Raw genomic sequence first — 21,794 nt, forward strand, 5'->3', positions numbered from 1 at the left:
TTGATATCTACCTGACTAATATTAATATAGCCATCCCACTTTTTTTCCCTCTAGTGTTAGGGTAGCATATATTTTTTTTATCCTTTAGCTTGTAAACTATGTATTATATTTTTGTTTGTGTCTGTTTCTTAAACATTTTAAAGTTAATACATTTAAATGGAATGTTTACTCCAGTGCTGTTGAGTGTGATGTGAAGCTTCTGACTCATACTCTTACTGTGGAAGCCACTGAGATATTGAGTTCTGACTATGACCATTACCTGACTGATTTTGGGTTGAAACAGTGATGTTAGTTATGATAAGTGGTATTATTGGTACTTTGATATTGAAATGATATCTGAGGATGAAGATGATAACAATCCAAGTTGCTTTATTTGAAACCTGAACATTCTGTGAACATACTGTTCCATTATAAGTCTTGGTTCAATATAGCTGAACCATTTCTAGTGGCAGTATTGAGCTCAGATCTTTCTCAGTCTTCCCAGCATGATAAATTAATAAGTATGTTGAACTCTGGTCCTTTCTTTGAGTCATCTGTTAAACCTTAGATTAGATCAGAAAGAAACATCAGAATCTGCAAAAGAAGGCTTTTCCTCATACATCATTTCCATCTACCAGAAAACTGATGGAGTATTTGTAATTGTCACTGAGTGGCAGGGGGACAGATGGTGTACTGTCATCTGATCAGAAGATGACCTTTTCTCTTTTGTATGGTGTCTGTTTCACAGTATTTCATTAGCTTCATTTTTCTCATCTGTCACTCCAAACAATATAATACATAGATTGTAATTGATAAAAAACATAAGTGTATCCTACATCCATAGAAAGGAATCTTAACACATTTAAATCTTTTATCATTTGAATCTTAATTTAAAAGGCTTATGTAGTTTAAAATGTTGTCATTGCTAAATGAGTAATTTTTCCAAACTAAGCCAACTCAGTGGGCATGATTTTGATAAAAGGCATTGTATTTCATACTTTCTCAAATTTACTGTTTGAGAAATTTTTAAACTTTATTTAAATATAAAGAAACTTCCTAAACTTTTAATTTTATATTTTGAATCATTTCTTGACCACTTGCTTGTATTCTCTCATTATGTCATCACCAGGGAAACATTGGTAAATGACGTCATGTGTGCCAACCTCTGATAATTTTACCAGTTTCTTGAATCTCTGAACACCCTCATTTTAATATTAATTAACAATTTTTTCTCTGTGGTGCTTTCATTTTTGAATAGTGTTTGGATAATATCAATACTTTGATATAGCTAATGCCATCCAAAACAAGTGATTACAAATCAGCTTTAAAGAGTTCCTCTGAACTCATCTAGAGGATTATTTACTTCAGTAGTTTTATGGAGGAATGATCCAGATCAAAAGAATCGTTTACTACAGATTCTTTTGGTTTTATTCTGAATTAAAGTGACATCTAGAGATTCACATTTCTCTTGAACTACAGAGTTAACATAAACCCCTGACAAAGAGTAGGTGTTGAGTTACATTTTAGTAAGTTAAGCTAAATAATATTATTTTAAATTTGTTTTATCTATGAGGATGCTATTCAAAATATGCGGTAAAGTACTGTCTGAAAATGTCATTTTGTTGTTGTTGTCGTTTTCAGTATTTTTTAGTTGTTGATGGACCTTCATTTATTTATTTGTTTATTTTTATGCAGTGCTGAGGATCGAACCCAAGGTCTCACACATGCTCAGCATGTGCTCTACCACTCAGCCACAACCCCAGCTCCTCATGTTGCTTTTGATTGAATATTCCTATATTTTCTCCTTCTCCCAACTTTCCATCTTCTTCCAGTTCTTTCGCTCTCAAATACATTCATCTCCTTCCTACCCTCCTACATCTTCATCTTCCTTCACTTTATCCTCCTCCTCATCCAATGAAATAAGAACCACAGGTTCCAACCCCTCAGGTCTCTAACCCTTCCCGGTTTTCCTATGACAGTAAGTTTCTATTAAAAACACTTTTGATTTTCAAATAAAAAATACATTTATATTATTGTTTATGATTTTTTTATTCTTTTTCCAAAGTATTCATTTAAATCCCTTTTTAATATATATTTTTACTTGTAGATGGAACACAAATCCTTTATTTTATTTATTTATTTTTATGTGGTTCTGAGGTTTGAACCCAGGCCTCAAATGTACTAGGCAAGTGGTCTACCACTGAGCTACAACTGCAGCCCCATATAAGTCCTTTTGATCTGTGAAGAATAACATCCTTAAAAATTCTCAGTTATAAACTTTAAATTTTTAAAATTTTGTTTTAAAAATGGGAAGTAGAATATTTACTTTGGTGTGCTATATTTTATGAAACATGCTTATTTTGAGGCAACATTTTTGAGAGAGCTTTAAAAATGGAAGTTTACTAAAATCCTATATTTTTATATTTTTTTACTTATGCTATTTTTAGAACTTTTACATTGCTTCCCAAAGATTGTGAACCTATCCATACCTCATTTTTTATGTCTTTTTTTATTAAAAATAAGGAAATATGAGAGCCTTAGGAAGAATTTGATAGAATATCAAGGTCATAAACCTTGGTATGAATTATTTCATTTAATAGTAAATTATGTTGGAAAGGCCAGTGCTTTAGTCTAGTATGCCATAAAAGGTAATTAAAAGAATAAGAAGGATATAAACTTTGATGAGATCATGTCTGCATAGGTATTAGTTTTCTTATATCTATTTGTTACTTTAGAATTTAGTGTACATGTAATTAGCCATCTTTAATTAGCTTTTGTGCTTGTTTCAGTGATATTTAAAAATCTTAGAAAAAGGGACTTTAGAATTATTTGAGCTCTTTATTCTATTTGTTAGGAGACTGAAACGCAGAAAAAAGTCACTCAGTTTTGAGTTGCAGACTTTACCGGGGTGTGGGTCTTTCCACTAGTTTACTCCTGTTTCTACTTCTCAACCTGGATTTCATACCTAAAGGAAAAGTAGTGTCTTCTATTATAATCTTATTTACAATTAATAGAATCAAATATGGCTAAGATTAAGTTCTGATCTTATTATTAGGAGAGTAAGACTTGAATTGAACACAGAACTCCATGAGGCTAGAAATTGTGTTTTTAAAACTTGTATTAGAAGATAGAAGATTCAGGGACTTTGGGAAAGATTTTTGGGTCCTAATCAGATTCACATATTGAAAATAAGTAAAGCATGTAACTATTTTGTATGGAAGAGTATATTTTTGTATCATAATAATTAGAATGGTAAGTAGATATAAAATAGGGATTTTTTTTCTCATTGATGCTCATTATTCTACAGAATAATCCTTTAGCAACTATATAATGATTATAAAATTATGTAAATGGACTCTTTTCTTTGAAGAGCTTGCTTTTCCTTGAATGTCTTTAATAGCATTAATTTTATAACTATTAAGCATTAATATTCATTGTAGAAAATCACCAAAACAGGAAAGAAGAGTAATGCCTGTTGTTAACATTTTTATCTAGTTATTTCCTGTCCTTTATATTAACTAATTTTTAAATCTTACACATTTATACATTACATTAACTGTGTCATATACATTTGAATCCTGAATTTTTATTTAGCATTATGCAATAGAAATTTCAGTAGCATTAATATTTTTAAAAGTTAATAAATCTGTGTAGTATTTTAATGTATGTGTTGTAATTTACAGAATTATCTACTGCTTTTTTTTTAGTCATCAAGAGATCTTTATTTAATTTATTTATATGTGGTGCTAAGAATCAAACCCAGTGCCTCACACATGCTAGGCGAGTGCTCTACCATTGATATACAACCCCAGCTCCTACTGCTGATATTTTAATGTAAATCTCACTGCAGTCTACCTTGCTAAAAAGGTACCTACTTTCCCAGCCAGTCTACTTAACATTTAATAAATGCTCAGTAAGAATAAGTAAATAAATAAATAAATACTTTCATAATTTGACTTCTACAAAATTACCAAAAGGAAATAAATACAGAAAGATTCTCTTATTTTGTAGAAGTCAAATTATGCAAATATTTATTTATTTATTTATTCTTACTGAGCATTTATTAAATGTTAAGTAGATTCAGCTGGGAAAGTAGGTGATTTTTTAGCAAGGTAGAGTGTTAAGAGTGCTTATGTTTTTTGATGGCTAGAACTACAGATGACTTGAAGCAAACATCACTTGAAGTAAGAGGAGTTGAGATTGTTGTATTTTTCAAATATTTAGCCAGTTCAGGGCAGTGGAAGTAGGGATGGGTTGTCAAGTAAGGCTGTTACCAGGAATCAGAGCTCAAAGATTAGGTCCTATGGTTCAGGACACAGCTCACACCTTATCAGGAATCTAGAGCCATTAATAGGGAGGAGAAAAATAATTTAAGAAATCCAATCTTGGAAACAAATTGTTCTTAAGTATTTCAAGTAATTTTAATACCTTCTATTTAGATAAGAACAATTAATTAACTCAATTACAATTTTTTTACTGTAGGCATTTAAGCAATCCCAGGGTTTCTATTTGTTTCTTCAGCTATTTAACAGTTAAGGGAAATTCCTTAACATAACAAATTTATATATACTTTTAAAATTAAGGAAAGGATTATCTGTGAGGATACAGTGAGAACTGATGCTTTCCTGGGCACATAGGTGCCCAGGCATTATGCAGGTATACTATATTCTGGACCTACCCTAGTGAGAGTAACTTTACAACCTCTTAGCTAGTGGATAGATCCTGCTGGTGCACTTCATGTCTTGAGAGATTTGATTGTGAAATTAGGTTAAGAGCATTTGAAGTTTCATATCAAACTAGCTCCAGAAAGCAGAACATGACTCTTTTGATAAGCACTGCCACTTAGGAGTTTCAGGTAGTTGGCAGTTAATTTTTGCCCTGTTGCGTAACCTCAGACATAAGAGAATCAGGATAGGAAGGCAATGAATCTTATGTCAGTAAAGCACCTCCTCATTATTTTTACATTCTAAACAAGATTGTTTTTTCCTTTTAAGTTTCAAACTTGTAATATATGCTTTCAGTATTTGAATGGTGAACCCAAATGTACCAATTTGATTTTAAGTTCAGCTGGAGAGGGCTGGGGATGTGGCTCAAGCGGTAGCGCGCTCGCCTGGCATGCGTGCGGCCCGGGTTCGATCCTCAGCACCACATACCAACAAAGATGTTGTGTCCGCCGAGAACTAGAAAATAAATATTAAAAATTCTCTCTCTCTCTCTCACTCTCTCTCTCCTCTCTCACTCTCTCTTTAAAAAAAAAAAAAGTTCAGCTGGAGAAATATGAATGTTGTAATTTCACTTACTGTTTTGTTAAGGCAAATTAGGAATTTTAAATTTTTTTGTGCATGTTATTAGTACTCATGAAATGACTATCTTTTAAACTGGTTGTTGTGGTTAGTTTTTAACAGGTAACAAAAGACAGAATAGTATGATGAATCTCCATGTACTCACTACCCAACTTTACAATGACAAATTCAGGTGAATTGTGACTCATTGACATTTCATTCAATCTTCTGGAATCTTGTTTGAAGCCAATTCCAGATAGCATTTCAGAATGACTTCTTTTTATAGAGACTTTCTTTCTGATTTTGAAAGTGATATTCTTTTTTAAGATTTTTTTAAAGATGCACACAATATCTTTATTTCTTTTATTTATTTTTTATGTGGTGCTGAGGATCCAACCCAGTGCCTCACATGTGCTAGGCAAGTGCTCGACCACTGAGCTAAAAACCCAGCCCCTGAAAGTAATAGGTTTTAAACTTCCTCTTTTCCAATAAGAATTTATCAGTTATTTAGTGAAAATTTTAATACTCTGACCCTTTTTGCACACTCATTTATGTATTAAGTATTAATATTTATACTCGACCCTTCTTGCACACACATTTATATACTTAAATACCCAAAGTAGATATTTATATATATATATGGATTTTTTTGCGTAATTGCAGTATTTAGGTTGTTGTAAAAGCATCCAAAATATAGTGGTATTAAGATGTTTATTTCTTACAGTACAGTTCTGTGGTAAGCAGAAAAATTGGGCAGGGTACCTTTTTGTGATATGTTTTTTCAAAAACCTATTTTTTATTTCTGTGACCCCCTAAGATTGCTGTTTTCTTCATGATCAGAGCTATGTTATAGTTTTGTGTTCAACTTGCAGAAAAGGAAGAAGGTAAATTGATGATGATGATAATGATGATGATGATGTTGATGATGATTGTTATTATTTTATACTGGGGATTGACCCAGGGCTTATGCTCAACAAGTTCTCTATCATTGATTGAGTATCACTAAGTTGCTAAGGCTGTCTTTGAACTTGCTGTCCTCCCATCTCAACTTCTGGTCACTGGGATTACAGGTGTTCATCACTATGCCTGATTAAATAAATGGATCTTAAAAACACTGAGTGTGTGTTCATTTTCTATTTATGAGTACGCAGTCACCTGGCCACCTCTGACTACAAAACGGATTAGGAAATGCAGTCCCTAGTGAAGAAATTAAGTTAATTGATAACAGCTCTATTAGTGTGGAGTCTGGTATAGTACACTATTTTCTCCATCCTAATTTCCGCCTACCAGCAAGTGAATCTAGAGACTTGGTCAGAGTCAGGTTTGATCATTTGATAAAACTATAATTAGAGTTGTTTTTTCATTGGGCTAAATATTATATCTGATTGTCTTCCTTTTTGTGGATCCCTGTATCCACTGATGATAGTCAGTACCTAGATCCATTAATTCATGGATTTGGGAATACTTTAATTGTATATTTTTATTTTCACATATTTGTAGTACATTTAAAGATGTTTTTAAGTGAGTGGTACACTTTGTATGGGGAGTACAGTGTTAATTTTCAAAACAACAAATTGGTTCCCTGTTGGATAACGACAAGGATGTCTGATGTGTGTGTGTGTGTGTGCACATGCGTGTGTGCACATGCACATAATTATGAATGCTTGAATTTAAATACTTTTGATTTAAAGCTGAAATTATATTTTAGTTGTGGGAGCCTCTTAAAGTTTGTTTTTAAGCCCTTTGATGTTGTCATAACCAAATTTGATAGTTTCCTTTCTTTAGACTTGTCATCAGCCATTTTGACAGAAGCTCTAGTTAATTTTACTGAGAAATGATATTCAGATGCATCATTGGGGTTTTTATTACTGTTGGGTTGGTATTTGTGACTAAAATCAGGAAATTGATAAAATATACATGACATGTGTGTGTATGTCATATAATATGTACACACTTGCATACACACACATATATACATACTCACACTGTGTACACATTTGTGTATGTATATGTATGTCCCTTGCTTTGGTTTTCTTCTTTTCAAGGATTCTTATTGTATCTTGCATCTTTGCCTATCTTTAGTATTTCCATTTAGTCTCTAATAATTTTTCTTTAGTCTTGTTTTTTTCCTTCTCACATTTTGAGACTTAAAAAAAAAAACTATTTTATTTTAGTTGTATTTGGACACAATTCCTTTATTGTATTTTTATGTGGTGCTGAAGATCAAACCTAGCACCCCACACATGCTAGGCAAGTGCTCTATCGCTGAGCCACAACCGCAGCCTTTATTTTGAGGCTTTATTTATTGTATTTATTCATTCCTGTGTGTTCAGTTTTTCATTTCTCAAGTGGTTTCTTTTATTTTTGCAATCTTTGATTTTTATGATCTAATTTCTGAATATTTTGAATTTTAAAATTGTGATTTATATTTCTCTAATACCTTATACCATTTTTATATACTTCATTTTGAAAAAGAAGGTTACATTTTTTAACACATTTTCTTTTAGATGTTGATGGACCTTTATTTTATTCATTTATGTGTATGCAGTGCTGAGAGTCAAACCCAGTGCCTCACACATGCTAGGCAAGTGCTTTACCACTGAGCCACAACTCCAGCCCCAAAGATTATATTTTGATTGCACTTTTTTTTTTTTGGTTTGTTTTCTTGGTAAAGTTACTGTTCTTTTTTTAAATTTTTATAATTGATTTTTAAAAAATAAATATCAGCATAATGCATTTCAATTCTTATTGCACATACACAACACAGTTTTGCCTATCTCTGATTATATATAAAGTATGTTCACACCAATTTATATCTTTATACATGTACTTTGGATAATGATGTCCATCACATTCCACCATCCTTGCTAATCCCCTGCCCCCTCCTTTTCCCTCCCACCTCTGCCCTATCTAGAGTTCATCTATTCCTCCCATACTCCCCCTCCCTACCCCACTATGAATTGGCCTCCTTATATCAGAGAAAAGATTTGGCATTTGGTTTTGGGGATTGAGAAACTTCACTTAGCATTATGTTCTCCAGTGCCATCCATTTACCTGCAAATGCCATGATTTTATTCTCTTTTATTCCTGAGTAAAATTCCATTGTGTATATATGCCACATTTTTTTTTAACCATTCATCTACCGAAGGGCATCTAGGTTGGTTCCACAGGTTAGTTATTGTGAACTGTGCTGCTATAAACATTGATGTGGCTGTGTCCCTGTAGTATGCTGTTTTTAAGTCTTTTGAGTGTAGACCGAGGGGAGGGATAGCTGGGTCAAATGGTGGTTCCATTCCCAGTTTTCCAAGAAATCTTCATACTGCTTTTCTTATTGGCTGCACCAATTTGCAGTCCTACCAGCAATGTATGAGTGTACCCTTTTCCCCACATCCTCATTAACACTTGTTGTTGTTTGTCTTTGTAATAGCTGCCATTCTGACTGGAGTGAGATGATATCTTGCATTTCTCTAATTGCTAGAGATGATGATTGTATATCCTCTTCTGAGAAGTTTCTGTTCAGATCCTTGGCCCATTTATTGATTGGGTTATTTGGGGTTTTTTGGTGCTTGGCTTTTTGAGTTTTTTATATACCCTAGAGATTAGTGCTCAATCTAATATGTGAAGGGTAAAAAGTTGCTCCCAGAATGTAGGTTCTGTATTCATCTCACAGATTATTTAACTCTTAGTTTGATTCTATCCCATTTCTTGATTCTTGGTCTTATTAAGAAAGTTGGGGCCTAATCTCACATGATGAAGATTAGGGCCTACTTTTTCTTCTATTAGACACAGAGTCTCTGGTTTGATTCCTAGCTTCTTGATCTACTTTGAATTAACAGTTTTGTGCATGGTTAGAAGTAGGGGTTTAATTTCATTTTGTTGCATATGGATTTCCAGTTTTCCCAGCACCATTTATTGAGGAGGCCATCTTTTCTCCAATGCATGTTTTTGGTGCCTTTGTCTAATATAAGATAATTGTAATTTTGTGGGTAGTCTCTGAGTCCTCTATTCTGTACCATTGGTCTACTGGTCTGTTTGGTGCCAATACCATGCTGTTTTTGTTACTATTGCTCTGTAGTGTAGTTTAAGTTTTGGTATAGCATTGCTACCTATTTCACTCTTTTTGCTAAGGATTGCTTTAGCTATTCTGGGTATTTTATTTGTCCAAATAAATGTCATGACTGCTTTTTCTATTTTCATGAGGAATTCATTGGGATTTTGATCGGGATTGCATTAAATCTGTATAATGCTTTTGGTAGTATGTTCATTTTGATAATATTAACTCTGCCTATCCAAGAGCAAGGTAAATCTTTCCATCTTCTAAGGTCTTCTTTGATTTCTTTCTTTAGGGTCCTGAAATTATCATTATATAGATCTTTCACCTCTTTTGTTAATACCCAAGTTTTTTTTTTTTTGAGGCTATTGGGGTAATTTTTCTCATTTCTCTCTCAGAGGATTTGTCACTGATACATAGAAATACCTTTGATTTATGAGTGTTGATTTTATATCCAGCTACTTTGCTGAATTCATTTACTAGTTCTAGAAGTTTTCTAGTGGAACTTTTTGGGTCTTCTAGGTATAGAATCATATCATCAGCAAATAGTGCTAATTTAAGTTCTTCTTTTCCTATGTGTATCCCTTTAATTTCTTTTGTCTAATTGCTCTGGTCAGTGTTTCAAGAACTATGTTAAATAGAAGTGGTGAAATAGGGCATCCCTGTCTTGTTCTAGTTTTTAGAGGGAATGCCTTCAGTTTTTCTCCATTTAGAATGATGTTGGCCTGAGGCTTAGTGTAGATAACCTTTACAATGTTGAGATATATTCCTGTTATCCCTTTTTTCCCCCTAGTGTTGTGAATATTAAGAGGTACTGTAGTTTGTCAAATGATTACATTTGAGATGATTATATGATTCTTATCTTTGAGTCTATTTTGTGATGAATTACATTTATTGATTTCTGTATGTTGAACCAACCTTGCATCCCTGGGATGAATCCCACTTGATCATGGTGCATGATCTTTTTGGTACTTTTTTGTATTCTATTTGCCAGAATTTTATTGAGAATTTTTGCATCTATAGTCATTATAGATATTGGTCCAAAATTTTCTTTCTTTGATGTCTTTGCTTGATAGATATTCCAAAAAAAGTTGAATAAAGAAACTATAGAACTCAATAATATAATCAATAACTTAGACTTATCTGACATACATAGCATGTATCAACCAGCATCACACGGGTACACTTTCTTCTCAGCAGCACATCGATCCTTTTCTAAAATAGACCCTATAATATGCCACAAAGCAACTCTTAGCAAGTATTTGCTATCATGCATTTTATCAGATCATAATGGAATGAAATTGGAAATCAATGACAAAATAAAAAGTAAAAATTCCCCAAACACCTGGAGACTAAACAATATGCTACTGAATGAACAATGGGTTACAGAAGACATCGAGGAGATTAAAAAATTCTTAGAGGTAAATGAGAACATAGAAACAACATATTGAAATCTCTGGGACACTATGAAAGCAGTACCAAGAGGAAAGTTCATTGCATGGAGTTCTTTCCTTAAAAGAAGAAAAAGTCAACAAACAAATGACTTCACATTACATCTCAAAGCCCTAGAAAAAGAAGAAGGAATGAACAACAAAAACAGTAGAAGGCAAGAAATAATTAAAGTTAGAGCTGCAATCAATGAAATCGAAACAAAAACAGTTGAAAAAATTGACAAAACAAAAAGTTGGTTCTTTGAAAAAATAAATTGACAGACCCTTAGCTAAGCTAAAAAGAGGAGTAGAGAGGAACTCAAATTTCCAGCATACCTGATGAAAAAGGTCATATCACAACAGACACTATAGAAATACAGAAGATAATTAGAAATTATTTTGAAAACTTATACTCCAATAAAATAGAAGACACTGAAGGCATCAACAAATTTGTTAAGTCATATGATTTGCCCAGATTGACCCAGGAAGGTATACACAATTTAAAAATAGACCTATATCAAGTGATAAAATAGAAGATGCCAGCAGAAGCCTACCAACTGAGAAAAGCCTAGTACCAGATAGATACACGACCGAGATCTACAAAACCTTTAAAGAAGAACTCTTTTGTTAATTTTTTAAAAAATAACTTTGGTGCTTGGTGTGGTGGCCCACACCTATAATTCCAGTGTTTCCGGAGGCTGACGCAGGAGATTGAGAGTTCAAAGCCAGCTTTAGCAAAAGCGAGGCACTAAACAACTTAGACCCTGTCTCTAAATAAAATACCAAATAGGGCTGGGGATGTGGCTCCATGGTCAAGTGCCCCTGAGTTCAATCCCTGGTACCAAAAAGATTTTAAAAATAAATAACTTTGGCATTGACCTTGTTACTTTTCTTCTGCTTATTTTAACATGAAATTAGTTGAATCGAGCTTTTAGGAGGAGATTGATTAAGGGTAGCTATTCTAACTTCATAGAACTCCTGTTACATTGTTTTTGTGGAGTATAGAGTAGTGTGCTTTCTGAAATTTCCTGGTTCTGTTTCCCTGTTCTGCTTTTATCTAGTCATTTTTTCGTTTGTTATTCCTGTTTTGCTCAATTTAAATTCCTTTTCCAGCATTTTCTCCTGTGAGGACCCCCTTCTGGAAGGAAACCCAAATTGTTCAGTTTTGAAAGTTCAGAGGGACTACCCTCCATGCAGACATTCTTAATGGCAGGCATTGTTCACTCAACTGCAATTGGTCAAAATTCCTCTCACTTTTAGATGCTGTTCTTACATTGGCCTGTTGAAATCTTCACTGAATAACTGTTCCTTTTTTAGGATTTGTTTGTTCCGATATCCATTGTTCACCTGTTGTTTGCCTCTTGTTGCTGCTACAGTGACACTGAACCCCTACTGATGTAATGGTAGTTTGTCTGCACCAATCTTTTGGGGGGTCATGGGAATTTCTTGTCACTTATTTTTGTTGTAAATATTTTTATAGGTTTTGCATTCCTATCTGATTGCTCTTTTTGTTTTTACATAGGGATCAGAGAGAGTCTAAAACTAAATTAAAATTGGGGTTTGGGAATGTATATTTTTATGTATGTATTTGTGTGTGTGTGTGTGTGTGTGTGTGTGTATGTGTATGTGTATGTGTATGCAGAGAGAAGGAGAGGGGGAGGGGAGGAGAGAAAAATTGGGTCTCAAGGAATGCCCTTGAACTTTGAAAATGAAGGAAATTCCCAGGAACCATTGGAATACAGAAAACACTCATGAACTTTTGCAACTTGTAAGCAACCCAGCCTATGCCCTTAACTTTTGTCCTAGACCCAAGACCTTGCCTACGAAAATTTTGTAACTTGTGGGCATTGCACAAGTGCTGGAAAAACTGGCAAAAATTGCATTACTCTATTCAGCTCCACTTCCAGTCCAGCCCCTAACTACTGCCCTTCTATAAGTATTGGAACCCCAAATTGAGGACCTTTTTCCTCTCAAGATAGTCTACATTCTCCCTTGAAAGTCTCTCTGCTTTCTTGTATAAATCTCTATCTCTGATTAGCACATGATGAAATTCTTTTCCATCATGTACTGCAAGGACCTCACTTGACCCGAATCTAGTTTCCTTTTCCTGCAACTCCTCAGACTTCCAGTGAAACTACCTCTACAAATGCTACCATCTTCTCAGATTCCTGCTTTATGAGAATTTTACTGACTAATAACTTCCTTTTGAAGATACACCATAATTTACTCAACCATTGCCTCAAAGTTGGAAAACCTTTTTATATGCTTGACATGGTCTTAAGGAACCATGTCAAAACTTCCTGTTTAATCCAGTCACAGATTTAATAGACAGATACAACTGTTAATTATTCTGTGTTGCACCCAACAATGCATCCTTTTTTTTTATAAGAGCAAAATACAAAAACCAAATACATCAAAAAAGGAAATATAGTGTACAACTAGAAAATTGAAAAATTGTGCTCTAAAGGTGTAGCATGAATTAAATTGCATTCTGCCATCATATATAACAAATTAGAATAAACAAATGATTAAAAAAGGAAATATATAAAAACTTTAAATGTGTTTACAGAAAGTTGGACAAATGATTCATTCTGTCACAGAAGACAAAGTACAAACATGATTGAGTGTGCTGATTCCAGTTTTTCAGCTACCAAACGGATTTAGAATAGGAACAGTAGGTAAACCACTAGAAAATCACTTAGGGGTACATAATTCTCATTTTGTCATTTTGGGAATAATTTTCAGAAGCCTTAAAAATATGTGCAGTCTATAACCCAGGAATTTCATTTCTCTGCTTTGATCATAATGGAATAATTGACTTTTTGTTAAAATATTAACTATAGGAATATTATGTTGAAAATTTTAAATTATTAATGTGTGAAACAGTAAGGTATTAAGGAAATTATATATATTGATTGAACTCAGGGGTGCTCAACCACAGAGCCTCATCCCCAGCCCTATTTTGTGTTTTATTTAGAGACAGGGTCTCAACCTACTTGCTTAGCGCCTTGCTTTTGTTGAGGCTGGCTTTGAACTCAGGTTCCTCTGCCTCAGCTTTCTGAGCCACTGGATTATAGGTGTGCACTGCTGCACCCGGCGTTAAATAAATGATTTTATATAAAGCACTTAGCTCAATGTATATTGCATAATAAACTCTTATAAATATTATTATTACATTACTCTCTTTTTATTCCTTCATTTAGTTTATGCATATTGGGGCGTGCCATATGCCGGGCACATTCCTAGACACAAAGACATATGTGAATAAAACAAAGACAATGCCCTTGTGAAAGTTATATTCTCATATAGGAGACTGCAAATGAATATGTGAGGGGTTGGCAAGTTCTCTAAAGAAAAAATAAATAGAATAAGAATATATTAAATAATATAGGGTATTAAGATTGAGTTTTCATTTTTGCTCAGACCAGGCATATTTCTGCAAGAATAATATTCTTGGCCAAAGGCAAAAAAGTCCTGGATAGTAATATGTCTAATGAATGTGAGGAACTACAAGAGGACCATTGTGAATGTAGTTTTAGTAAAGAAGGGAGAGGGTAGTATAAGATAATGCTCGAGAGGTCAATGTTGTAGTGTAAGGGTCCGGCGAACATCGGAGGAAGAGACCACCAAGAGACCGACTCATGCAACAGCAAAAGGGGGTTTATTGAGGATCCAATCCAGCGCTCTGGGGCTCCAGGCTCACTCAAGAAGGGAGAGCGGCCAAGAGCCCCGAGCAGGGGTTGAGCAGTGCTTAAGTACACTTTTTTTAGGGAGGCCAGGGGCTTTACATTCATCACAGTCTCCTTTAACAAATCAACATACACCGAGGGAAAATCAAACAACAATTTCTAATCATGATTAGTGCATTCATTGGCGGGAACAGGTCGGGCGGGGGTGATAGGTCATTCCTAAGGAGGGGATACATTCAAACTGATTGGTTTGGGCCCTGAATGCCTACGTGCCAAACTGCACAGGGTCCACATTATTTAACAACTAAATGGTCAGTAATGGGCATTGTCTTAACTGCCTCAGGAATTTCAGGTTCTGTGTGCAGTTCAGAAACTTTACAATACCTAGTCCTTTACATTTTAACTCAGGCTTTGCAGCTTAGAAACTTTACCCTTTCAGTAGGTCTTTGGAAATCATGGAAGGAATTTGTATTTTACCCTACGTGTGATGAGAAAGCATGTTTTGTTAAGAGGAATGATGTGATTTGATATATACCTTAAAAAATGAATGGTTCCTTTTATAGAGAAAAAATTTGTAAGTCAAATTAGAAACTAAGAGACCAATTAAGAGACTATACAGATGGTGACTTAAAACTAGTGATGGTGGTAGAGAAGTGGAGGGATTTGGGGATGAGTTTTGGGTTGTATTTCATAAAAGAATTGCGTTGATGGAAAAATTACTTTGGAAATTTTGATGATGGACATTCTTTACCTAAGTGGAAAGTTTGAGGACATATTTTTTTAAAGAGAGAGAGAGAATTTTTTAATGTTTATTTTTTAGTTTTTGGCGGACACAACATCTTTGTATGTGATGCTAAGGATCGAACCCGGGCTGCACGCATGCCAGGCAAGCGCGCTACCATTTGAGCCACATCCCCAGCCCAATGAGGACATATTTTTATGTACATGAATGGAATTTAGGAGAGAGGTCAGGACTAGGGATAAAAATTGGAGTAGTGTCCTTGTATACACAATATTTTAAATCACTGCCCTTGATGAATGAATTAGATTGAGAAGAGCACATCTGTGGTGATTGCTTTGGTGTGTTGCAATATTTGGAGATCAAGAAGAGGAAAAGGATCCAGCAAAGAGACTTAGAAGAAATAGCCAGTGAATTAGGAGGACATTGATATAAGAAGCATAGATAAGAAAACGTCAGGGAGGCCGAAGTGATCTGTAAGAGACAGGTGAGAGCTGAGAGTTAGCCATTGGTGACAGAGACAGTTTACAGAGTAAGTATGGTAAGCCAACGTTAGACTGAAAAGAGTTCAGGAGAGAATAAGATTTAAGTGAAGACAGGATATACATTCAACACATTTTGGTACAAAAGGGTAGGTGAAGTGGCATATACAAGGATTCTTTTGAGGTGATTTCAGTAGAAAGAATTTTAGCAGAAAGTGAATAATCAATGATGCTGAAAATAAGAAGCATATCCATATAAATGGGGAAAAAGGAATAGGATCCAGTCTACTATAAAGGACTTGGCCCTAGTAAGAACTTGAGTGTAGAAGGAGAAAAAGCATAAAGGCACAGGTCCATATTGGTTGTTCAATTTGACCACGAGAGAATATGGAAGTTCTCTTCTGAGTAATGCTGTTGTTGTCAGCAAAATAACCGTTCTATTGAACTGAGAATTGGAACTGCGAGTTGGAAGTAGAGAATAAGAGGTATTGAAAATTTGAAGAGAAGTCTAAAATAATTTCTAGGAAGGCGAGTGTGTGTGAATTGACCAGACTAAGTCTGCTTTGTTACCTCGCAATTCTAGAGCTCACTTGAGGTATAATGTCATAAACTTAAAGTAAGAACAGTCAGTGTGATTTGCAATTATAGCCATGTTAATTTGCTCTAGATATAGACACAGAATAGGTAGAGATATGGATTTAGGATTGGAATTTTGCCATGCAGGTACAAAAGAAGAGAGGGGCAAAGGAATTGAGTATCTGCAGTTTTGCAGTTAACATGATAAACCAAAAAATCTGTAAGATGGATGAGGAAGGAAATGGGTCACATTCTATCTACTCCTGCCAAACTGTTGTCAATACCACATTTTACTTTCTTATCTCTGAGATTGCCCTTGTACCCTATTTACATCCCCAATAGATGCATACACACTTGACATCTGTGTGTTCAAATTCTATTCATATTCAAAGGATAGTGGTCACACTGCTTCCATCTTAAAGTTTTCCCTCCTTACCCCTGGTGAACAGTCATCTTATTTTGAATTTCTATAGCAATTTAAATCTCTAATTGGCTATCGGCTTTGTATTATAATTTTGTGTGATGTCTTACCTCTTACACATAGTGATATTATAAACAGGGACTATCCTTGAATTCTTAGCATTTAGCTGGTGTTCAGTGAATGTTTGATGAGTTAGTGAAAATCTTAAGTAAAGAAAACAATGTCATGGACATTTTCCAAAGTAATTCTAGAAACTAGTATTTCATAGACACTACTTTTAGTTTCATCTGCATAATCTTGTATATTCACTAGTTTGTAGAAATCCTGTTTTATTTTAAAATAATCACCATTTTATTAATGTATCTTGCAGGAGCATCTTTCCTTGAAGAAGTATATTGTTGACATTGTAGTTGAAAGTACAGTTCCACCAGAGCCTTTGAAAGATGGAGAAGAGCGGCAAAAAAATAAAAAAAAAGCCAAAAAGATAAAAGCACGGATGAACTCCAGGTATCTTGAATATTCTTAAAAACAATACAAAACAAAACAAAAACTCTGAGTGATGTATCCTTTAATGTAAATCTGAGGAAGATAAAAAAATTAAGTTGTTTGTTTTAAGAAAGCTTTGGAAATAACACTGATGAGCCTAATTTATAGCCACTTTCTTTGATTGAGAAAGAAAACTGCATATCGATCTAAAGCCCTTGCTTTCACCTGTTAAGAGCTCTTCTTATAATTGGATGCCAAAGCCCTGCCAAACTTGTGCCTCCTCCAGCATACAATAGTACATTTAAGTATGTGTAAACCAAGCCTATTTTTCTTTCCAACTATTGATTTTTAAATGATGTATCAAAGAAAATCAATAGCAATCAACAAATAGAAGTCTGCTGGCTGTAGTGTCAACCCCCGATGACTGAGTGTAATCAATTTGGTTGCCTGTCACAACAAAAAAAAAAGTTCAAGAAATATCTTAGAATGGAAAGTGAGTTGTCAGACCTGTAGTTTATCATCGGCCTCCAAAGCGACATCTGAATATCAGACAGCCATGTAGTCGATCATTACCTCACAAGCTTTGAGTGTCATCTGATGACTTATGTGTGTTGTTTGAAACCCTAGCTATTTGAGGAAGAGTATTCTGAATATGCCCTTAGATTTTTATTTCCAAACATCTCAAAGATAGAAAAGCTTGACTTATGGGATTATAAAAATATAGATCTAGAAGGATGCTGAATGATGCAGTTCTCTTTGTAGTTTCATGTCCAGATTTGAATCTATCAAGGTATCCACTTCATCTTACAGTATCAAGGATGCCTTGAGAGTGTTCTTTTATATGAAGAATAGAAAAGGCTTTCTTGGTTATTTCTGAACTCATTTTTTTTCCTAAGAATAGTTTGAACAGTTTACTTCAGGGTATTACTGACTTTGATTTCTAGTTTATGCTAAGAACTTGCTGACCTCCTGACCTCCTGACACATGAGCCTTTATTTGGTTCCCATTTCTTCTTCATGTACACATTCTCTTGGTGAGCTCACTTAATCCTGTGACTTCACATACTTTGTAGTTGCTGATGACTACGCATTTAATATCTTCACTCAAATTTATTATGTCCAAAAAACCTGTACTGTCTTCCTCCCCCAAAACCCAACTTCATCTCCTGGTTTTCTCTATATTAGTAAATGATACTGTAGTTTAATTGACTAGGTCCCAACTAGTTAAAGTCATCCTTTACCTCTCTCTTTCTAGTACACTTTGCATTAGATCCATCTGCAAGAGATGTTAGGTTTGCCTTAAAGTATATTCAGAATTTAACTATTTTAACTTCACTGCTTTCCCCAAATCCAAGCTTCCACCATCTCTCACCTGAGTGTTGTAGTAGTTCTCTGACTACTCCTTTTTTCTGCCCTGTCTATTCTGAGCACTATAGCCAGAGTAAACCTGTTAAGATGCTAAGTCAGAGCATGTCACTTCTAGACATCTCAGGACTTGTACAGTTTCTTGATCCTAGAAGGCTTTTCTAAAATATATCCATATAGCTGACTCTCTCATCTTTAGGTCTTTGTTCAGATGTCACCTTTTTAGTGAGGATTTGCTTGAGGACCTGATTTTTAAAAAAAATTTTCACATAAGTAGTGCTTATTTATTAAAGAAAATCTTAAAAATACAAATAATCATGGGAAAATTCCTATAATTCAGTAGCTGCTAGTATTTTGGCATTTGTAACTGTTTTAGTGCATAAATACCTGTATTTATTGATTTTTTTCATGAAGATATAACATTATGTGAAATGTAGAGATCTAAGATATGTAGTTTGTTGAGTTTTAATAAATCTAAATATCTGTGGAATCCATAGACCTTTCAAATTTTAGAATTTTCCATTGTTCCACAGAGTTTCTTTGTAGTCAACTCCTGCTACCTCTACCCTTTGGCGATCACTTACCTGCTTTCTGTCATTATCATTAGGACTTTTTCCTTTTCTAAAAATTCATACATTTGAAATCATACTCCTTTGCAATTGGCTTTTTCTGAGTATACTGTTTTTGAGATTTACCTGTGTTTTCATTGCTGAACATATCCATATATGAATAATATCACAATTTTTTTGCTCATCTCTTGATAAACATTTGAATTTCTAGTTTGGGGCATTTATAAATAAATCTTCTATCAAGTTTTGGGTGAATTTTGTTTCCATTTCTTTTGGGTAAATACTTAGAGAAGTATAGTTGACAAAATGTTTTCCGTAGTGGTTGTACCATTTTATTCACCCATCTGCAGTCTATGGAAGTTCCTTCTAGTTGCTCCATAGTCTTGCCAGTATTTGCCACCATTAATTTTAAATTTTTAGCCTAATTCTGGTGGAAATGTTGTAATAGCTCATTTTTGTTCTAATTGTGATTCCTTAGTGATTCATGGGCATCTTTTCATGTGCTTCATAATCATTCATTATCTTCCCTTGTGAAATGTCTGTTAAAGGATTTTCGCCCATTTACAAAATTAATCTATCATTTCACTATTGAGTTGTTTATATATTCTAACTACAATTTTTTTAGTCAGATATGTATGAAAAATTTTTTCTTACTCTGGAACTTGCCTATATATTTTCTTTTATCTTTTTTGGTATTGGGGATGGTATGGGAGGGGTAGTTAACCACTGAGCTATACCTCCAGCACCCTTCCCCATTTTTTTATATAGAGTCTTGCTAAGTTGCTTAGCGTTGTTGAGGCTGGCCTAAAACTTGTGATCTTCCTGCTCCAGCCTTCTGAGTCACTGGGTTGCAGGCATTTGCCACCATACATGGCTGCTTATACATTTTCTTGATGATAGCTTGCAGTTAGCAAAAGTTTAATTTTGATATTGTTTATTTTATCGGTGTTTCTCCTTTTATGCCTAGTGCTCTCTGGGTTATCTAAAAGATCCAAAGGTTAAAAGAAAGCCTTCTCAGAATTTTCTCTAGAAGCTTTGTAATTTCAGTTTCTGCATTAAGGCTTATTATTTATCTCACATCAGTTAATGGCAATGATATAAAATATAGTTAGGGGTTTATTTCTCCACATAAATAGTCTATTGTCCCAGAACTATTTGTTGAAAAGATTTTCCTTTTCCATTACACCAATTTAGCACCTTGTTTAAAACATTTTTTCCCCATTAATCTGTTTTCTCTTTTGAACACTTGATAAAAAAAAATATGAATCAGCCATATTGTTGTGGGTCTGTTTCTGGATTCTGAGTTCATTTCTGTTCCACTGATATATTTGGCTATCCCTTTTTAAAAAAATATACCTTTATTTTGTTTATTTATTTTTATGTGGTGCTGAGGATCAAAACCAATATCTCACACATGCGAGGCAAGCACTCTACCACTAAGCCACAACCCCAGTTCTGATTTGTCTATCCTTAAACAGACTTGATTACCATACCATAGTTTTCCAGAAAGTCTTCAAGTAAAGTTGTAGAAATCCTTTATCTTTTTTGAGATTGTTTTGGTTAATCCAAGGAAATTTGCATTTTTATATAAATATCAGGGTCAGCTTTTTATTTTCTAAAAAGGTCTATTGGGATTTTGTAAGGATTGCATGGAATTTTTAGATTAGTTTGGAAAAAAACTGACATCCCAATAATATTGAGTCTTCCGATCTATGATTATGGTGTTTCTCTGCATTTGTTTACAGTTTTTTAAATATCTCTCAATTTTGTGATTTTCAGTATATAAGTCTTATCAGTATTTCATGAAGTTCACCCCTAGTATTTTCTGGTTTTGAAGCCATTGAAAGTGATATTTTTATTTCATTTTTTATTTTTTTCTTGCTAGTGTAGAGGAGGACAATTGCTTTTTGCATAACCTATGTCCAGTGATATGATCAAATTGACTATGAATTATTATTTGTTGTTTTGTAAATACAAAGTCATTTTTGTATATACATAAATATCTGTGTATAAAAACTTTATTTCTTTCTTTTCAATGTGTATACTGTTTATTTCTTTCTCTGTTTATCTAATTGTGCTGCTCCATATCTTCAATACAATTTGAAATAGAAGCCTTGGTCCTGATTGTAACTGGAAAGCATTCAGTTTTCCATCATTATGGTATGGTATTAGCTATAGGGTTTTTGTATATGTCCTCTATCAGATTAAGGACGATTTCTTTTATTAGTTCCTTTAGAATATTTGTCATAAATTGATGTTCCGTGTTCTCAAATACTTTTTCTATATATTTCAAGATTTTTTTTTAAATAAGTGGTGCCTTATTATTTTCAAGTTAGTTTTATTGAGATATAATTCACATTATATACAAGTCATCTGTTTAAAGTGTACAATTCAGTTAGAGTTTTGATGTTAAATCAACATTGTATTCCTAGTAATCACTTGTTCATAATGTATTTTCTATATATTGTTGTATTTAATTTGCTTACATTTTGTAGAGGATTTTTTACACTTATGCTCATGATGTATATGGGTGTTTAATTTCCCTGTTGAGTATTTGGTTGTTTTTCGTTTTGGGGTTTTTTTTGTCTTTTGTGGTACTGGGGATTGAACTCAGGGGCACTCAACCACTAAGCCACATCCCTAGCCCTGTTTTGTATTTTATTTAGAGACGAGATCTCACTGAGTTGCTTAGTGCCTTGCTTTTGTTGTGGCTGGCTTTGAACTCA

At 34.0% G+C, this 21,794-nt stretch overlaps 1 protein-coding gene across 5 annotated transcripts in view; it reads left to right on the forward strand.

Moving 5' to 3' along the window:
* The window catches only part of Scaper (S-phase cyclin A associated protein in the ER), a 433,811-nt gene that overhangs the window by 177,473 nt on the left and 234,544 nt on the right, over positions 1 to 21,794 (forward strand). For all 5 annotated transcript variants that reach the window (XM_077799449.1, XM_077799452.1, XM_077799448.1 and 2 more), the window contains one exon: positions 17,020 to 17,156. In XM_077799449.1, the coding sequence (XP_077655575.1) occupies positions 17,020 to 17,156 (137 nt within the window). The remainder of the gene's footprint in view (positions 1 to 17,019; positions 17,157 to 21,794) is intronic.

The sequence above is a fragment of the Urocitellus parryii genome, chromosome 6 (genome assembly GCF_045843805.1).
Source record: "Urocitellus parryii isolate mUroPar1 chromosome 6, mUroPar1.hap1, whole genome shotgun sequence".
Lineage (NCBI taxonomy): Eukaryota > Metazoa > Chordata > Mammalia > Rodentia > Sciuridae > Urocitellus > Urocitellus parryii.